Source organism: Oncorhynchus keta, chromosome 18 (assembly GCF_023373465.1).
Source record: "Oncorhynchus keta strain PuntledgeMale-10-30-2019 chromosome 18, Oket_V2, whole genome shotgun sequence".
Classification (NCBI taxonomy): Eukaryota; Metazoa; Chordata; class Actinopteri; order Salmoniformes; family Salmonidae; genus Oncorhynchus; species Oncorhynchus keta.
Window position 1 is genome coordinate 45,123,654 of NC_068438.1, and position 20,734 is coordinate 45,144,387.

At 45.3% G+C, this 20,734-nt stretch overlaps 1 protein-coding gene across 2 annotated transcripts; it reads right to left on the minus strand.

The window, feature by feature from the left end:
- Positions 1-15,932, minus strand: LOC127908837 (uncharacterized). 2 transcript variants are annotated; one of them, XM_052468528.1, is made up of 3 exons: positions 13,514-15,932; positions 5,235-5,335; positions 1-3,836 (listed from the first exon to the last, which is right to left on the minus strand). In XM_052468528.1, the coding sequence occupies exon 3, from the start codon at positions 935-937 to the stop codon at positions 32-34; it is 906 nt and encodes a 301-aa protein (XP_052324488.1). In that variant the 5' UTR covers positions 938-3,836; positions 5,235-5,335; positions 13,514-15,932; the 3' UTR covers positions 1-31. The 2 variants fall into 2 exon arrangements, with proteins under 2 accessions (XP_052324488.1, XP_052324489.1); XM_052468529.1 differs by lacking the exon at positions 13,514-15,932 and having other exon boundaries at positions 5,235-7,871.
- Between the last annotated feature and the right edge of the window lie 4,802 nt (positions 15,933-20,734).

Sequence of the window (20,734 nt, forward strand, 5' to 3'; positions counted from 1 at the left end):
GGTGCGGGTGGGCATCTACTCTCGGTGGGGGCTACAAAATGGGACGCACACCCCGCTTCGCTTTAGGCTCCCCCCACTTCAGTGCAGCCTCCGGTGCAGGGATCGTCGCCGGGACCTCCAGACTGTAGAACATCGCCGGAGGCTCTGGACTGGAGTCCACCGCTGGAGGCTCGGGACTGCGGATCGCCGCTTGAGGTTCGGGACTACGGATTGACGCTGGAGGCTCGGGACTGCAGACCGTCGCTGGAGGCTCGGGACTGCAGACCGTCGCTGGAGGCTTGGGACTGCAGACCGTCGCTGGAGGCTCCGGACTGCGGACCGCCGCTGGAGGCTCTGGACTGCGGACCGTCGCTGGAGACTCCGGATTGGTAACCCTCGCTGAAGACTCTGTACTGGGAACTCTCGCTGAAGGCACTGGACTGGGAACCCTCGCTGGAAGCTCTGGACTGGGCACCCTCGCTGAAGGCTCTAGACTGGGAACCTTCGCTGAAGGCTCTGGACTGGGAACCCTCGCTGGGAGCTCTGGACTGGGAACCCTCGCTGAAGGTTCTGGACTGGGAACCTTCGCTGAAGGCTCTGGACTGGGAACCCTCGCTGAAGGCTCCGGACTTGGAACACTCGCTGAAGGCTCAGTGCCATGGATCATCACTGGAGGCTCCGTGCCATGGATCATCACTGCAGGCTCCGGGCCATGGATCATCACTGGAGGCTTCGTGCCATGGATCCTCACTGGATGCTTCGTACCATGGATCATCACAGGAGGCTTCGGGCCATGGATCATCACTGGAGGCTTCGTACATGGAGCCGGAACAGATTTCACCAGACTGAGGAGACGTACTGGAAGCCTGGTGCGGGGAGCTGCCACAACACATCCTGGCTCAGTGATTATGGAGAGCTGGCACGGGACGCACTGGGCTATGAAGGAGACATAGTGCATAGAGCTGGCGCAAGTTATGCTGGGCCGTGGAGGCGCACTGGAGGTCTAGAGCGCAGAGCTGGCACAACGCATCCTGGCTGAATCCCCCCTGTAGCACGGAAAGTGCGGGGAGCTGGAACAGTTCGCACTGGGCTGTGCTGGCGAACTGGTGATACCGTGCGTAGAGCTGGTGCAGGATATCCTGGACCGAAGAGATGCACCGGAGGGCCAGGAGCACTGAGCCGGTGCAATCCGTCCCATTCTAGCACAGCAATTGCGGGGAGCTGGAACAGAGTGCACCGGGCTTTGAATGCGTACAGGAGACACCGTGCGCATCACTGCATAACACGGTGCCTGACCAGTCACACGCGCCATACGGTAAGCACGGGGAGTTGGCTCAGGTTTAAACCCTACCTCCGCCAATCTCCCCGTGTGCCGCCCCACCAAATTTGTTTTGGGGCTGCCTCTCGTGGGACTCGTTAGTTTGCAGTGGTTGGCTGAGGCGGACATGGCTTTTGGTCACCTGAGGGCTCTGTTTGCCTCGGCTCCCGTGCTGGCCCATCCAGATCCCTCTTTGGCATTCATAGTGGAGGTGGACGTGTCCGAGGCTGGGATAGGAGCCGTGCTCTCTCAGCGCTCGGGTACGCCACCAAAGCTCCGCCCCTGTGTTTTCTTCCTGAGGAAGCTCAGCCCTGCGGAGCAAAACTATGACGTGGGGAACCGGGAGCTGTTGGCTGTCATCAGGGCTTTGAAGGCGTGGAGACATTGGCTTGAGGGGGCTAAATACCTTTTCTCATCTGGACTGACCACCAAAATCTCATCTGGACTGACCACCAAGATTTTTTTTTTACAATCTTTATTAAAAAACAGTTTAATCATTGAAACAAATTACAATCTAATTCCCCTTCATCTCAACACTATTCTCATCAAACATAAATTCCCCACAAATGACAGATTCAGATTCGTCCACTTCCTCTGTAGACATGCCTTCAGTCCTCCAAAGGTCAGTACCTGGAATCGGCCCATAACGCCATCTGTAGTGTCATTGATCTCTCCAGAGTCCTGGAAACAAGGCCTTGCACACAGGGAATTAGACAACAGCCGCATAAAATTAAAACAGTCATGCAGGTGGATTCCGCCCATAACACCGTGATTATAACATTTTTCCATTTTCCAAACGTACTATCAAACCAATTAGTCAGGGAAGTATTCACCCCAGAGTTTTCTGCCAACCCGTGAGCCAGGGTGGTCAAACCAGCTGAGGCTTCGGGCACTGATTCGTCCGGAGCTGTGTTACCCCGGGATGTAAGACATGGTCCTGATTATCACGCCCACTTCCCCCTTTTATCTAATGCAATTCTATTCTGTCAGGTCCTCCAGCTGGTTGCTTCAGTCTGTTCTACAAAACCTTTAATAACACCTTTGGTATTCCTGCTAAAGCGCTGTTGATTATCATAACTATAATTAATCCAGTCCACGCTCTTGTGAGAGTAGAACCCCGGAAATGCTTAACTCTAATCCTGCTAGGATCTGATTTCTTGCTTTGACTCATCTGGCACCTCTCCTGGAACCCCAATGTTATCAATGTATACCTTGTCATCAAATGACCCAGATGAAGTGCTTCTCTTTTCCCTTTTAGATAACTTAATGTCCTGTTGTCTGCACATGACCCACACAACCACTAGGTGTCAACACTGGCACATTTTATTTTATTGAAATCCCCAGAGTTCAACCAGCCTGTCAATTCAGACATGGTCTCGTCAGTGGTCATATTCTCTGTCTTATTGCAAGTACTAACTTCCCCCACGTATTTCCCATGTGTACTGTATCTGGCCAAACAGTAATATTCTCCTCTCGTCACGGTAAAGGGAGGAAGTCTTGATTTAAGGGGAACCTGGGGATATAAATAGTGCAAATCAATACAACTGTCATTATCTGGCATTCCTGCTTTCACAAACAGCTTTACCATACATGCCATTCCCGTAGGGGAATTAATTCCGTTCAGTGGGAAAGGGATAGTTGTTAACTGGGGTTTTGCGTTTGCACAGGCATAACATTACCCGAGGTCCTGAGTATTGACCGCCTTAATGTTAATTCGCACCTTTATACAATACTTCCTCTGCTCGGGAACACAGTCCAAAACGCCAACCCTTACTATACTCCACCTGGTCCCAAATTGAGTGTATGGGTTTACATAGCCATCCCTTTCAGTGTGAGCTATGACCTGGCTCCACGACTTACACGGTGATTTACACAAATACTTCCCATAGAGTCCCATGGTTCTAGACTGCCAAGGAGTGAATGACCCCAATTGGTCTACACAAAATTCTACTGAGAGATCCTTGCCCAATTCCACCCTCACTTCCTTACTGTTTTGTTTCAGTGACCTTTTGAGAATCTTTGGTAACATCCCATTTCCCTCATCTAGCACATGAGTCAAATGATCCTCTTTGGCACTCTCCGGGGGATCATGGTGAATCAGGAATATGGCCCCCACAATAAAACAGCTCAGGATGGTCAGCACACACGTGAAGCCCCACCCTCTCCCTGAGAACATATCAACAGCCAGAGGCCAAGCCATCACTTCACTTCTATGAACGCTCACAGCTGGGGAAAGGTCGGGTATAGGGAATCTTCAGAAGGAGTTTGACCCCCGTTCCATATGGGTCACGGTTCCTCTCCTACTCCTGTGATTGTTCGACAGTGTTAGCGTGCCTTACCCTCTTACAATGTGTGATATGCACCCAGGTAGCTCTTTCGGCTAATCTCACAGCGAAGGCAGTCACCAGTAGTACTTGGAATGGTCCCTCCCACCGAGGCTGCTTCCAGTTTTTTTTCTTTAGTGATTGGACCCAGACCCAGTCTCCTGGTTGAATCTCGTGTGCCACCTCCTTCTGTAGTTCTCCTGCTGGGCATAAAACTTTTGACATACGGTTTGGTTAATAAAACAGTTTCTAATTCGTTCTGTTTATTAGCTAACATTTTTTTTTATCAGTTAATTATCCCGTAGGTCACATCCTAATATAATAATAATATAATAATAATATTCTCGAACACTATTTACCCATCCCCCCTTTGTTACCTGTCTCTGCCCAGGTAACAACCTTGCCTTATTCTTACACAATGACTTAGGTAAGATTTAGTGAATTATCCTTATGTCTGACATTATCATTTAGGAGTGTCCCTTTCATTTCCCACATGTCCAATTCTCGCTTTTGTCTCCACTCAGTAACTGTTATCTACACACTATGTTATCTTTGCTCGTCCTGGCTCCCCTTCTAAAACTTCTCTGCTCTCCAACCTTCAAGGTCTCTGCAGTGCGGGGGAGGGCTCTTCTGTCTGTCTTTCCCCTATCTGTCTATAGCTATGTTTCTCATGTTCCCAAATTTGAACTACATGCCTCACCGTTTGGCTTTATCTAAACTCATGGATTTTCTTTTAGAAAGAACATGTCTATGAGCGGCTTTTCTCTAAAGTCCTTACATTTCCTTAATCAATCTATCTTAATCCTAACAATAATCCTAAATCATCATAGATGTCCTATATTCCTTTTAAATGTAATACTATTTAAAAACGTATAATCTAATAAATGCTAACCATATTAAAAATCCTTCCTACACTAACAAGCCCTCTCCTTGAGGACCCTCAGTATTCTATCTGACAATAACATGGGTTGCAAAGTGTGGAATAAAACTTTGGTCATGGAAAACAGAGTAAAGCAGAACAAAGCATTCTTATAACCCATCTGGTCCTCTCAGTTATTCCTATCCTGCACCAGGTGGGCACCATGCCACCTTTCACGACAGGGAGAACAAACATACATGGGTCATCCTCAGTCAGTCTCATCCTCCCCTGAAAGCATGCTTCACCTCAACCTCTCCAACTGGAGCATCAAGCAAAGGCATCATGCCTGAAGCCTTCACCACATCTGTAACAGACTTCTTAAAACACGGTATGATGCAAGCAGAATACAAGAATTAGGGTCAGAAATCCAGTAACCACCATACCAGTATACTTACCAAACCAGGCTCCCAACTAAGAGAACAGTCAGACTCCTCCACCCCTGCCATGGTCCTCATCTCAGCAGATAGTGCATCAAGCCCATTAAGGCCCTTAGATATACTACCATCTGGACTGGTGTTATTAGGAATATACGTGTAACATTGTTCACCGAACATCTTGCAGGCGCCCCCCTGACTAGCAAGAAGCATATCCTAAGCAAGTCTATTCTGTATAAGACAGCCACAAATTGTCCCTACCATCAAAACCAGTCTCAGTCCCTAATTGATCAATAGTTGAATAGTCTAACATTAATTACCTGAATGGGATTTTTAACCCAGTAGTAGCAGGTTCGGTCCAGGGGTGGTAGAGGAGTGTGTCTGGCCCTGGTTCGTCTGGGACCTCTGGTTTTGGCAGTACCTTAATAGAAAACACACCCATCGTGTCTGACATGGTCCTTTGTAGTCTGAGGGTGTAAGTGCCTGCATCAGAGAGCTTAATAGTTTTGATGGTTAGTAGGATTTCATTTACAAAGTTCAACAGTGCTCCCAGGTTTCCCCCATATCATGGAAAACCTATCCACCTTTGTGGGATCCCCTAATGCTATAAGGATATCCTCTTCTCCAATCCCAGAACTGTCCCAAGTTGGTTATCATGTAATCCCCATACGGACACCCTCCCCCATTACACAGGTAATGTCCCCCGTCTTTTGACATTCCTGTACACGAGTGTTAAAACCAAACAAAAATATCTCGATTTCTTCCCTGCCCTGTTGGCTCAAAATATGTTATCTTCCCCTATTTATTCTCAATGATAAATATGACTTTCTCCCTGTTACAATACCAAATCCCTAATAGCCCATTCAAAAAACTTCACAGCTAATGTTATAAGACAGAATCCTGAACCACTTTCTCATTTGCGGTTCAAACAGTAATTCTAAGCCCTCAACCAAAACTGCTTCATTTCTAATGAATTTACCTTAAAACTAGTAACTCAATATGACCCCATTCATTATACAAATGACTCTCCCCTGAGGCTGATCAGACCTCAGAAGCCAGTCATGATAAGGTCAAAAGGTCATACCATATTAGGCATAAAGAACCCTTTATCCTTACAATAGAAATAGTCACCTGTATAATTCAAACCCATAAAAAAACATCTCATAAGGTTCTATATGTGAGCGTGCCTCTTTAAAATACCCTTGCACTAAAACAAATCGTTCTAACAGTTGTTTTATATATATATAATTTGCAGACCTTTTTCAATTTGGTCGTTTAAAGCTGCTCTCTCCCCCACTCTCCCCAAAATTATAATCCCAGGAGGCCTCTAAAAGTGAGACACCACACCCCTAACTATCATTCACTAATGCTACCTCGAATCAGAAACTCAATAAGTGAACTATAACTAAAACCTAATGATAATTCCCCTTTGACTCAAATCATTAATCATAAGTTTTAAACATCGTCTACGGATATGTTTACTTAAATGACCATGCTACCTTTAGATACAATTAACCCGATAACATTATTATCCAATGCATTACTTTTTCTCTCTGCCGCAAATGTCGTACATTTCATAGTGTAAGGAATCCGTAATTTAATCCCCGATATTTAATAAATATGCATTTGCATTCCCTCATGGCTCCTTTAATTTACTTACTTTTGGGTAACTCCCATCCGTCACGGAACAAAGAGTTCTACCTAAACCCGCCAGAACACACTGTTCAACTAAGTTAAATCAAACCATAAAATTGACCATAACCAGTAAACAAATAAACAAAACACTTTTATATCAACTTCTGAAAAGTTACTCGAAACCTCGATCCACACACTAACAGCCATACGATTTGCTCCGTTATCCCCAGTGACAAAAGTGCCTTGCTAGTGACGTCATCATCAAGCGCTCAACCTGCCAATTCGTAGCGACTTCAAATGAATTGTAAATAATTCTTGTTCGATTAACCAAACCTTATTTATCACAACTGTTCAAATCCTGAATTATAATTTACCACCCCAACCAACATCTCTAAATTCGCTAATTTTATAAAAGCTTTTCGATGGGCATAAATCATAATTGTCTCTTTGTTATCATTTAGAATCCATTTTGCTCTAAGTACCTGTCTCGTCTTTGACTTAGTATTTTAATTACAACTCTCTTCCCAATACATTATTCACTTGTCTAATTACAAACTCAGACCAGCATTAGTGAGTGTACGCCTTTAAAATGCCTTGTCTCTGGGAACAGGGAAATCCCCTTAACCCAAACTTTCACTCCTACAACGACACCCAATAATTCTGATGATCCCTTCACATCGTTCGTTTTAAATCTCTTGATGTATCATGTAACTTATTTTTCTATCTTCGACTTGTCGTCCCACAATATTTTTTCCCCTGTCATACACTCCAACCACTGTGATTACCGTGCACTGTCCCTTTTAAAATAAGACATTTTATTTGTTCCCCGCAATGAGAACGGAATTCAGATCATTTTTAGAATATGTCATTTTTTGTTCAAATTCACTGGCGTTACCTTAACCAAAACTCAATACTCGGAAAAACAATCACAACTTCTTACGATTAAACTATTCTTACCTAATTTATAGTCCAAAGCGTTGCACTATATAGCCCCATTGAGTGTCTAGCAATTCCGTTGCTGGCTATAGCCACAAATCTGCCCGCCTTTATAAAATATATATTCCCTATTCAGATTTGAGCTCAGTTCCAAATTCTAATCATCAGAGTAAACCCAACCGAACTTCTCAACTTACTATATAATTTTTTAATTCTATGTGCGTGCAGTTCTATAAATTTGTAATTTACCGTTACTTAGTTACTTCGAGTTATTATTCTGTCTGCCTATGTGTGTGTTCCTTTAAAAATAATCAGTATGTATTTTCCATCCTGTGAACCGCGTCCATAGAAGACTTTTGATCGGACATCACATTTGACCCATAGGATATTCCTTTTGGGACTTTCAACGTTAATGTCTCAAATCTCACTACTCTAGACTAAGTTGACCTCTCCTCCTTATTCGGCTAAACAATCCTTCCTTTTCTGTCTTAATCTCTCATGATTAAGTTTAGCTCTTTTATGGAAATCTTACCAATAGTTTTGACTTTTGAATCAGATTTTTAGGTCTAACCTAGCAACTATAAGCCCAGGGTTTGTAAGGCCCGGTTGTGTCAGTAAAGAACTCTAATAATCGTTATCTCACGCCACTAGTTGTTAAATTCCCCTCTCGCATGGAACTATCATGTCTATAGATTTGGCTTTTATCTCATTTCTTTAGATTTTTAATTCCCTCTCCTCCTTATTTGGATATTTCCGTAGTATTAGTTGAATCGGAACGGTGATCAATACTGCCACTATTCAAATGACCAATCCAGTTATCTTACGCATTCCCTTGCTGTCTCCCCACGCCTAGTATTTTTACAAGATCACCGTCCTCTCCCCCAGTACCTATTTAATATCCCGTCTTAATCTCGGGCGTTTTTACCTCTCATGATTAAGTTTAGTTTATTTACGGTAGTGCACATTACCACAGATTATTTTCGAACCTGCTTCAGTGTATATCGGTTATACAAAACCCAGTGTATGATGGTCATACAAACCCTGTGGGAATGGCAAAGCTCCCCTTATTGATGAATTCTACAATTTTTAGAACATCAATCAAATAATGGCCCAATTTGTAAGTCGCTCTGGATAAGAGCGTCTGCTAAATGACTTAAATGTAATGTAATGTAAAAATAACTCAAATCCCCCCAGAATCGAGAATTAAAACTACATACCTGCTGCCGACTGGGAGAAGCAGTGTTCGTTTGAATCTAGTCACTCTCTCTGTCCTCTGTGATAATACGCAGGCCTGTTTCAATTTTAACCTCAATTCAGAGGTCAGGTCTTTAGTAAAACGAGTCAAAAACTCGTCCGTGCACGATTTTCCAGCGTATTACCTCCAGGCACAGGGAGAGATATTTAGATCCGGCACTCGAAGGACCAAATTGATAGAGGAATTTCTAAATTCCTTATTGTTTTACAGCCAAAACCAAATTTGCACTCGTTTCTAATTCATTAATGAGGGGTAAGTTCATTAATTATGTATGAAGTAGATCGAGACCATACTTAAAAGTCAGGTAAGAGCGTTTAATTCCAGAGAGTACTAAATGCTTACACACATTTCCACAGGTTATAAACTGAAAATGACGTTTTCCAAACGTTCCATTTCACAAGCAGAGGGCCCTCGCGTTATCAGCACGAAGTCAAGGCCAGTCAGCATAAATCAACATTCTCAACAATCTGGAGATGGCCCGTTCCCACCACCTGGAGATTTGTACAACTGAATGAACTAAGGAACAGACCTTCATTGTTACTAAACTCCTGACTACATTATATACAATTGGGAAAGGGAGCAAGAGAGACTAGTCAGTTCTGATTGGAATGTATACATAATTAGTCATTTCAACCATAATTTCCTCTATCAATGACACAGAGGAGCGTTCCATGGATCCCATCCCCATACTCCCGGCCTCCTGCCTGGTGGCGCCGGTAGTGTGGGAGCTGGACGCAGACATTGAGCAGGTGCTACGTGCAGAGCCCGCTCCCCTCCAGAGTCCCGCTGGGCGTCTGTACGTTCCGTCTGCTGTCCGTGACCGGCTGATCTATTGACGTCACCCTCCGTCACCCTCCTTCCCACACGTCACCCTCCTCTGGTCATCCATGCATCGGTCGGATGGTGTCCTGTCTGAGTGGGAAGTACTTGTGGCCCACTTTGGCTAAGGACGTGAGGGTTCATGTTGCCTCTTGCTCGGTGTGCGCTCAGTGTAAGGCTCCTAGGCATCTGCCCAGAGGTAAGTTACACCCCTTACCCATTCCACAACGACCCTGTCGGTGGTCTTCCTTACCGATCTACCTCCCTCACGGGGTAACACCACGTTCCTGGTCGTTGTGGACCATTTTTCTAACTCCTGCCGTCTCCTCCCACTGCCCGGTTTCCCTACAGCCCTACAGACTGCCGAGGCCTTGTTTACACATTGCTTCCGGCACTATGGGGTGCCTGAGGACATGTCTGAGGACAGTGTCTGATTGGGGTCCCCAGTTCACTTCAAGGGTCTGGAGGGCGTTCATGGAAGGTCTGGGGGCCTCGATCAGCCTTACCTCAGGTTTTCACTCCGAAAGTAACGGGCAGGTGGAGAGAGTTAACATGGATGTGGGTAGGTTTCTGAGATCTTATTGCCAGGACAGGCTGGGAGAATGGGCAGCGTTCGTGCCCTGCGCAGAGATGGCCCAGAACTCGCTCCGCTACTCCTCCACTAACCTCTCCCCCTTCCAGTGCATACTGGGGTATCAGCCGGTTCTTGCTCCTTGGCATCAAAGTCAGACCAAGACTCCTGCGGGGGATGACTGGTTCCGGCATGCGGAGGAAACATGGGACGCCGCCCATGTTCACCTTCAGTGTACCGTGCTGCGCCAGAAAGCCTGCGCAGACCATCACCCCAGTAAGGTCCCGGAGGACCCGGTCTGGCTCTCGACCCCAAACCTGCCCCTCCGCCTGCCCTGCCGGAAGCTGTGTCAGCGGTTTGTGGGGCCATTTAAAGTTCTGAGGAGACTGAATGAGGTGAGTTACAGGTTACAGCTTCCCCCCGATTACCATATTAACCCCTCATATCATGTGTCTCTCCTCAGGACGGTGGTGACTGATTCACCATAGTGAAGGCGTAAACTCTGATTTTCTAGGTCTCTATGTTTTTAGTTAGATAGGTATCTCCACTTCTTCTGACGAAGACAAGTAGTATAAAGGTTCTGAGGACCAATGCGCAGCGTAGTAAGTGTTCATAGTTTTTTAAATAAACAACGAACACTGAACAAAACAATAAATGTGAAGTAATCAAAACCGAAACAGTCCCGTGTGGCACAAACAATAACACGAAAAAATAAACACCCTCAAAAGTGAAACCAGGCTACCTAAGTATGATTCTCAATCAGGGACAACAATTGACAGCTAGCTGCCTCTGATTGAGAACCATACCAGGCCAAACACAGAAAATCCCTAATTATAGAAAAAAAGAACATTGACAACCCACCCATCTCACGCCCTGACCATACTAAAACAAAGACATAATAAAATAACTAAGGTCGTAACATGACAAGATCAAATATATTGTTTAGGTTTTCTATTGGTAAGTTTGCACCTTCACTATTACAGTGCAACATTTTGTCCAGGAGGGATTTAATTTGTTGTTGCCTCTTTGGTTTTGGTAGGTTTCTACACTACTTTCCTTCCTTCTACAGCGTGTCATAATATATTCAGTTCCTTGGGCTTTGATGCCTCATGATTGAGCATAGCTCTGTTCAAGTAGAATGTGATTTTATAGGGGTGTCAGTGGACTGACTGACAGAATGCGCTAAGAGACACTGGGTTGAGGTCAGTGATAAAGTTGTCTAGACTGCTACTGCCAAGAGATGAGCTATAAGAGTCCCTTTAAAGCCTACCATTGACAATGTACTTACCCACTGTCCAACAGAGCTGCAGGACTTTTTGTTGGCGTAGTTGTGTCTAGGGGGAAACATGTGTTAGGGAATACTGTAAACTCTGTCACGTCCTGACCTTAGAGATCCTTTTATGTCTCTATTTTGGGTTTGGTCAGGGCGTGAGTTGGGGTGGGCATTCATTATGTTGTGGGTTCTATGTTTTATTCTCTGTGTGTTTGGCGGGATGTGGTTCTCAATCAGAGGCAGCTGTCTATCGTTGTCTCTTATTGAGAACCATACTTGGTAGCCTTTTCTTAGGTAGATTTAGGTAGACCATACTTAGGTAGACCATACTTAGGTAGACCACCAAGAATGGTGGTCCCAAGCTCCAGCGATGGGGTTGAGCCAGTTCTTTAAGGGTTTTACCATGAGTAACGTCATCAGCAGGATTGTTTATGCTATGAACATACCTCCAGGCCTGGACTTCGGTTAGGTCTTGGATTTCCGCAATGCGAGTTCCCGACAAAGACCTTATACCTGCAGGACTCCGACTTGAGCCAGGTTAATACAGTGGTCAAATCACTCCAGTAGATGACCCTTTGGATTGGCAAGGTGAGCTCGGCTCGCAAGGTAGAGGCCATCTGGGCTCCAGAAAGGGCGGCACTGAGTTCCAGCCTAGGCATTGACAACTGCTTCTTGGTTGCGACCCTGGACCTGGCCATGACAAAGGAGACATGGGTGTGGCCTGCCTTATCCTCCACTCTTAGATAGGTAACCGCCCCATAAGCGCTCCGAAGCGTCACAGAACACATGCATTTTGTTAGGAAAATTATGATTAAATGACTGAACAAATCATTTAAATGGAACTGTAACTAAGTAAACTTATACTCTGTTTTATTATATCTGATTAACAATATGAGTTCATAAGAAGGGATTGTGTGACATGGACAAGAAATAATTAAAGTTAATGAACACCATTCCAACTAGGCATAAACGAATGGGTTGTGGATTAAGTAAGCAGATAAGGTAGTTAACCTATGTTTGAACCGACGGAACTTAGCTCTGGGGTGTTTTAGATAAGACAGTGAGTGCATTCCTAGGTTTTCTGTTATTAATTAGAACTGTCAGCTAAGTGGTGATCGATAATGTTGAGGGGTCAAAAGTTAATTCAGTTGTGTTGTTGTTGGAGGAAATTATAGTTGAAATGATTAATTATGTATACATTTCTAATTAGAACCATTTATTCTAATACTATGGGTTCTTGGTTAAGCTGTTACTGAAAATGTAAGAAAAACAAATTAATTGTCTGTACCTTGCGGGTTTAAGGGAGAAGGATGATGTATCTTTTCAGACAGATAAGAATGTTTGTTTTGTGTTCCATTAGTGGAGGAAAGTATATCTTTTAGACAGTTTGGAATGTAGTTTTATGAGGGGAGTAGAAGAAGGTCTCCAGACCTAAAGACACTGCGCTATTGTGGGGATCGGAGAGAGTGTGTGAAACTGATGACGTCATTTTATGTTCTCTCTTTAAAATGTAATGTTCTTTGTATTTTGGGTCAGTACTCTCTGGAATTAAACGCTGTTACCTGGCTTTTAAGACTGGTCTCAATCTACTTCATGCATAATTAATTAACTTACACCTCATTAATGAACTAGAGAGAGTGCGAAATTGATTTTGGCTATAAAACATATAGGAATTTAAAAATTCCACTAACAGTTGTGTGTCCTGTGTATGTGCTTGGGGGTTCAGAGAGCACTCAGAACCTCATGAACCTTTAAAGTTCCCTTTGTCCCGGCCGAGAGGAGGGGATTCTGTTAAACTCTTAAGTCGACCCGACACGCATGCGTCCCATCGAGCCATCTGGAAATGCAAATGCGCTACGCTAAATGCTAATAGCACTCGTTAAAACGCAAACGTTCATTAAAACACACATGCAGGGTACTGAATTAAAGCTACACTCGTTGTGAATCCAGCCAACAAGTCAGATTTTTAAAATGCTCTTCGGCGAAAGCATGAGAAGCTATTATCTGATAGCATGCAACACCCCGAAATACCTGAAGGGGACGTAAACAAAATAATTAGCATAGCCGGCGCTACACAAAACTCAGAAATAAAATATAAAACATTCATTACCTTTGACGATCTTCTTTGTTGGCACTTGTCGTAGAAATTTCCTCTATTTACCTAATCATGGGAGCAAACCACACACACACGTCAGAGTTAGTTATAAAAGTCCATCTTTAATTATATGAGCTCTTATCACAATCCTGTGACTCTCAGATAAATTCAGTGTCTCCCAGTGAAGATTCTGAGGGCCCTCTTACAATGCAACTTTTAATAGCAAAGACACCCATAGTCAGACAGCATAGACATAATTCATCGTTCAGCTTTGTCTCCTTTCCCAAACCCCAGAACCATGAATCAATTCCTCCATATCAACAGGCATATATCAAATTGTCATTTATATACAATCCACTCAAAATACAAACTCCTGGACAAACTCACGGAGAGGGGGTGAGGCTATAGGTTAAGATAGAAACAACATAAGAGGGAGCATAGAATGGTTCCAGACACTTCAACCCCTCCTTTCCCCACTGGGAAAGGTAGGGAGTAAAATATATGTTTACACATGATGACACTTTGACCTCTCCCCTCTCAGCGGCCCATGCAACTTAGTCCTGACATAGAACAGATAACTGCCAATGGCCACCACTATAGTACAACAAAATACATTCTTATGAGAAGTAACTTACACACATTTGATGAATATTAAACATCTTACAAATGTTACCAACAAATGCTGATAATTCCACGACACACTCCTAGATGTCCCATAAACATCACTATTGGGTCTTTTTTTAGATTAAATTGGTCCATGTATACCCTAAATATCGATCTAAGAAAAGTGTGTGATACAGGAAAAAATACCGTTTTAAAACGCAACGTAATTTTTTTAAATTAAAAAAGTCTACGATAAACTTTCACAAAACACTTCGAAATACTTTTGTAATCCAACTTTAGGTATTAGTAAACGTTAATAATCTATCACATTGATCACGGGCAATGTGTATTCAATAGCTCCACGTCTTAAAATCATGGTTGGAAATTTCTCTGCCAAAACATCCTGTCGGAGACCGGAAGGAATGGGCTCTCTCTTACTCGTTTGACCAAGAAACAAAGCCCAGGCAACTGTCGACATCGTCTGGAAGCTGTAGGACTTGCAATCTCAGCCCCATGTAATTTGCTTTCCAATAGACAATACATGCAAGTGGCGCATAGATATATTTTCCAGATTTTGGTGATCAGTTTTTCTTGCGCTTTTCGATGAAACACACGTTATGTTATAGTCACAGCCATGATTTAACCAGTTTTAGAAACGTCTGAGTGTTTCCTATCCACACATACTAATCATATGCATAGACTATATTCCTGGCATGAGTAGCAGGACGCTGAAATGTTGCGCGATTTTTAACAGAATGTTCGAAAAAGTAGGGGGTAGACTTAACAGGTTTTAAGCAATGAAATGACGTCTTGTTATTTGTATATAAACTGTTGCTCGTGGTAACGTGGCAGCGCGTTCAGAGAATACATTCTGTTACCTATTATTGATAAGACTGGTCTCCGTCTATTTTATGCAAACAAGAATCTTACAAATTGTCATGAAATATATTAAGGGAATTCAATTAATGAAAACCCATTGGTATATTTAAATTACAGTAATAAGTTCCAGGCATGATCCCATTTGGTCAGCACAGGGTGGTACATAACATCTTGGCATTTGGACTTCAGAGAGCTCCGATAATTCTGTTTCCCAACAGATCCATCATTCCACTAGGTCAGCCGGGTGGATCGGTTCATCCCAGTCCCTCTTGGTCTGCCACAGGTCCTGGACTAAGACTTTGGCCTGGGTTGTGTATGGCAGGATATACCCAAGGGGATTGTATTGACTGGCCAGGGTCCGATAGATGGTGCGCAGAGTGGGGTTTCGGTACTCAGGGATGAGTGGTGTTTATACCCCAGGGTATCTGGTATGCAGCCCCACCTCAGTCCTAGAGTGGGCTCTTCTGGGTTAGCACCAGACTGCAATAGCCATAGTTCACTGCTACTGGACCTGGCTTGTCGCATGAGGTGCTGGATAACCTCCGCTCTGTTACTCACCCACTGTCGGACCTCAAATCCCCCTTTGGATAGGAGATTCCATACTTTATCAAGGAGTACTTTTGCTTCAGCCATGGATGGGATGCTCTGTAAGCAGTTATCCACAAAGATTTTCCACTGAATCCCATACCTCTGGGTCACTGTCTGGGTGCTCCCACGAGTGTCTCTGCAGAGCGTTGATGGCACAACAAGGATTGCAGGTGGTGCAAAATGGGAGTACTTGCCATTCATAGATGGTGGGCTCTGCGTCTCGTTCCATATCTCGCCATATGACCCGGAGCAGAGTGGTGTCGTACGGCAGTAAACAAATCTGATGAAACATGGCTTTGATGTCTCCACTGATGGCTGTAGAGTGCTGCCGGAACCGGAGAAGGACACCGAGCAAGGAAGGACCTAAGGTTGGTCCGTGGAGTAGACAGTCATTCAGGCTTTGACCAGCAGCTTGGAATGAACAGTTGAAGACAAGTCGATACTTCCCACCGTGTTGCTGGATAAAATGGTGAGGGATATACCAGGATTCACGGAGTGCGCTTCCATCTTCATGAGCTGTCTCTTTAGTGACATAGCCTGCCTTCACAAGGTTATGAATCTCTCGGTTATGAACTTCTGCAAGCTAAGGATTCTTCACCAGGTGTCGCTCCGTTAAACGCCGTATTGGGAGTACAGCCCATGTTGTGGTTGCCAGAAGAGGATGGTTGGACACCCGTAGCAGTGGGTTCGCATACCTGTGAACACCATCCATTTCAGTGGTGGTGGTGCTCTTCTCCAGGAGATCTAATGCATAGGAGTCATGTTTCGAGCGAGTGACCTCCTGTAGCTTCCGGTTGGAGAAGGTGTCCATCTTCCAGAGCATCTCAACATTCCGAAGGAGGTCTGTGGCTGCACAGGGGGATGGATCTGGATTGCTTCTGGTGAAGAGGACTTGCTGTGACTGTACAGCTTGGGTGGAGAGAAGTAGATGGGCTGGACCTTGCACAGCCCAAACCAAGGATGTATGGACAGCAACGGGCCCTCCTTCTGGTCTAGCTCGTATAGGCTCAGTTGGGGTGACCAGATGTGGGTGGTCTGACCCAATCAGGATAAGTGGTGCTACTCTGGCCAGGTTAGGAAGAGGCAATCCTCGTAGATGAGGATATTGTTTCTGTAGAACACTTACCGCGCAGGAGTGCTCTGCAAGATTCAAGCCATCTGCCGTGAAGGCATTGGTGATGTTATAGGCCACGTCGGTGTTTCCTGAAGGTGAAATGCTAAAGGTCACAGCAGAGCCTTTCATTTGGGTAACATCATGTCGCACCGTTCTGAGATTAAGGGTCTCGGGGGTCCCCTCCAGGTTCAGCTGACGGGTGGCCGCCGTGAGAATGATTGTTCTTTCTGACCCATCATCTAGAACGGCGAATGTATCAATGCTTCTCCCTTCACTTTGCAGAGTGACCTTGACCACCTTCAACATGACCCTTGGAGACCGGTTCTGCTGGTCGAGGTACAGCTCCTTTGCAGCTCCTACCATGAGCAACCTCTGCTCCTTCTGTGCTTGGGGAATTACATCATGCAACACGGTGAGATGGATTTCCTTACAGCGATTCAAATCAAATCAAATCAAATCAAATCAAATCAAATCAAATTGTATTTGTCACATACACATGGTTAGCAGATGTTAAATGCGAGTGTAGCGAAATGCTTGTGCTTCTAGTTCCGACAATGCAGTGATAACCAACAAGTAATCTAACTAACAATTCCAAAACTACTGTCTTATACACAGTGTAAGGGGATAAGGAACATGTACATAAGGATATATGAATGAGTGATGGTACAGAGCAGCATACAGTAGATGGTATCGAGTACAGTATATACATATGAGATGAGTGTGTAGACAAAGTAAACAAAGTGGCATAGCTAAAGTGGCTAGTGATACATGTGTTACATAAGGATGCAGTCGATGATGTAGAGTACAGTATATACATATGCATATGAGATGAATAATGTAGGGTAAGTAACATTATATAAGGTAGCATTGTTTAAAGTGGCTAGTGATATATTTACATAATTCCCATCAACTCCCATTATTAAAATGGCTGGAGTTGGGTCAGTGTCAATGACAGTGTGTTGGCAGCAGCCACTCACTGTTAGTGGTGGCTGTTTAACAGTCTGATGGCCTTGAGATAGAAGCTGTTTTTCAGTCTCTCGGTCCCAGCTTTGATGCACCTGTACTGACCTCGCCTTCTGGATGATAGCGGGGTGAACAGGCAGTGGTTCGGTGGTTGATGTCCTTGATGATCTTTATGGCCTTCCTGTAACAACGGGTGGTGTAGGTGTCCTGGAGGGCAGGTAGTTTGCCCCCGGTGATGCGTTGTGCAGTCCTCACTACCCTCTGGAGAGCCTTACGGTTGAGGGCGGAGCAGTTGCCGTACCAAGCGGTGATACAGCCCGCCAGGATGCTCTCGATTGTGCATCTGTAGAAGTTTGTGAGTGCTTTTGGTGACAAGCCGAATTTCTTCAGCCTCCTGAGGTTGAATAGGCGCTGCTGCGCCTTCTTCACGACGCTGTCAGTGTGAGTGGACCAATTCAGTTTGTATGTGATGTGTATGCCGAGGAACTTAAAACTAGCTACCCTCTCCACTACTGTTCCATCGATGTGGATAGGGGGTGTTCCCTCTGCTGTTTCCTGAAGTCCACAATCATCTCCTTAGTTTTGTTGACGTTGAGTGTGAGGTTATTTTCCTGACACCACACTCCGAGGGCCCTCACCTCCTCCCTGTAGGCCGTCTCGTCGTTGTTGGTAATCAAGCCTACCACTGTTGTGTCGTCCGCAAACTTGATGATTGAGTTGGAGCGTGCGTGGCCACGCAGTCGTGGGTGAACAGGGAGTACAGGAGAGGGCTCAGAACGCACCCTTGTGGGGCCCCCGTGTTGAGGATCAGCGGGGAGGAGATGTTGTTGCCTACCCTCACCACCTGGGGGCGGCCCGTCAGGAAGTCCAGTACCCAGTTGCACAGGGCGGGGTCGAGACCCAGGGTCTCGAGCTTGATGACGAGCTTGGAGGGTACTATGGTGTTGAATGCCGAGCTGTAGTCGATGAACAGCATTCTCACATAGGTATTCCTCTTGTCCAGGTGGGTTAGGGCAGTGTGCAGTGTGGTTGAGATTGCATCGTCTGTGGACCTATTTGGGCGGTAAGCAAATTGGAGTGGGTCTAGGGTGTCAGGTAGGGTGGAGGTGATATGGTCCTTGACTAGTCTCTCAAAGCACTTCATGATGACGGAAGTGAGTGCTACGGGGCGGTAGTCGTTTAGCTCAGTTACCTTAGCTTTCTTGGGAACAGGAACAATGGTGGCCCTCTTGAAGCATGTGGGAACAGCAGACTGGTATAGGGATTGATTGAATATGTCCGTAAACACACCGGCCAGCTGGTCTGCGCATGCTCTGAGGGCGCGGCTGGGGATGCCGTCTGGGCCTGCAGCCTTGCGAGGGTTAACACGTTTAAATGTCTTACTCACCTCGGCTGCAGTGAAGGAGAGACCGCATGTTTCCGTTGCAGGCCGTGTCAGTGGCACTGTATTGTCCTCAAAGCGGGCAAAAAAAGTTATTTAGTCTGCCTGGGAGCAAGACATCCTGGTCCGTGACTGGGCTGGATTTCATCTTGTAGTCCGTGATTGACTGTAGACCCTGCCACATGCCTCTTGTGTCTGAGCCGTTGAATTGAGATTCCACTTTGTCTCTGTACTGACGCTTAGCTTGTTTAATAGCCTTGCGGAGGAATAGCTGCACTGTTTATATTCAGTCATGTTGCCAGACACCTTGCCCTGATTAAAAGCAGTGGTTCGCGCTTTCAGTTTCACGCGAATGCTGCCATCAATCCACGGTTTCTGGTTAGGGAATGTTTTTATCGTTGCTATGGGAACGACATCTTCGACGCACGTTCTAATGAACTCGCACACCGAATCAGCGTATTCGTCAATATTCCCATCTGACGCAATACGAAACATGTCCCAGTCCACGTGATGGAAGCAGTCTTGGAGTGTAGAGTCAGCTTGGTCTGACCAGCGTTGGACAGACCTCAGCGTGGGAGCCTCTTGTTTTAATTTCTGCCTGTAGGCAGGGATCAGCAAAATGGAGTCGTGGTCAGCTTTTCCGAAGGGGGCGGGGCAGGGCCTTATATGCGTCGCGGAAGTTAGAGTAACAATGATCCAAGGTTTTACCACCCCTGGTTGCGCAATCGATATGCTGATAAAATTTAGGGAGTCTTGTTTTCAGATTGGCTTTGTTAAAATCCCCAGCTACAATGAATGCAGCCTCCGGATAAATGTTTTCCAGTTTGCAAAGAGTTAAATAAAGTTCGTTCAGAGCCATCGATGTGTCTGCTTGGGGGGATATATACGGCTGTGATTATAATCGAAGAGAATTCTCTTGGAAGATAATGCGGTCTACATTTGATTGTGAGGAATTCTAAATCAGGTGAACAGAAGGATTTGAGTTCCTGTATGTTTCCTTCATCACACCATGTCCCGTTAGTCATGAGGCATACGCCCCGCCACTCTTCTTACCAGAGAGATGTTTGTTTCTGTCCGCGCGTGCGTGGAGAAACCCGTTGGCTGCACCGCCCTGGATAGCGTCTTCCCAGTAAGCCATGTTTCCGTAAAGCAAAGAACGTTACAGTCTCTGATGTCCCTCTGGAATGCCACCCTTGCTCGGATTTCATCAACCTTGTTGTCGAGAGACTGGACATTGGCAAGAAGAATACTGGGAAGTGGTGCGCGATGTGCCCTTTTTCGGAGTCTGACCAGAACACCGCCGCGTTTCCCTCTTTTTCGTAGTCGTTTCCTTGGGTCGCTGCAAGCGATCCATTCCGTTGTCCTGTTTGTAAGGCAGAACACAGGATCCGCGTCGCGGAAAACATATTCTTGGTCGTACTGATGGTGAGTTGACGCTGATCTTATATTCAGTAGTTCTTCTCGACTGTATGTAATGAAACCTAAGATGACCTGGGGTACTAATGTAAGAAATAACACGTAAAAAAACAAAAAACTGCATAGTTTCCTAGGAACGCGAAGCGGCGGCCATCTCAGTCGGCGCCGGAAGTAAGGATTGCAGGATTTCCTAAATGTGCAGGTCTCCGCCTTATGGCTATGGGCACACTTGTAGCATCGCTTGCCTGAAGTGATCCAGGCCTTCAATTGAGGTTGAGTGAGCTTTTTTACC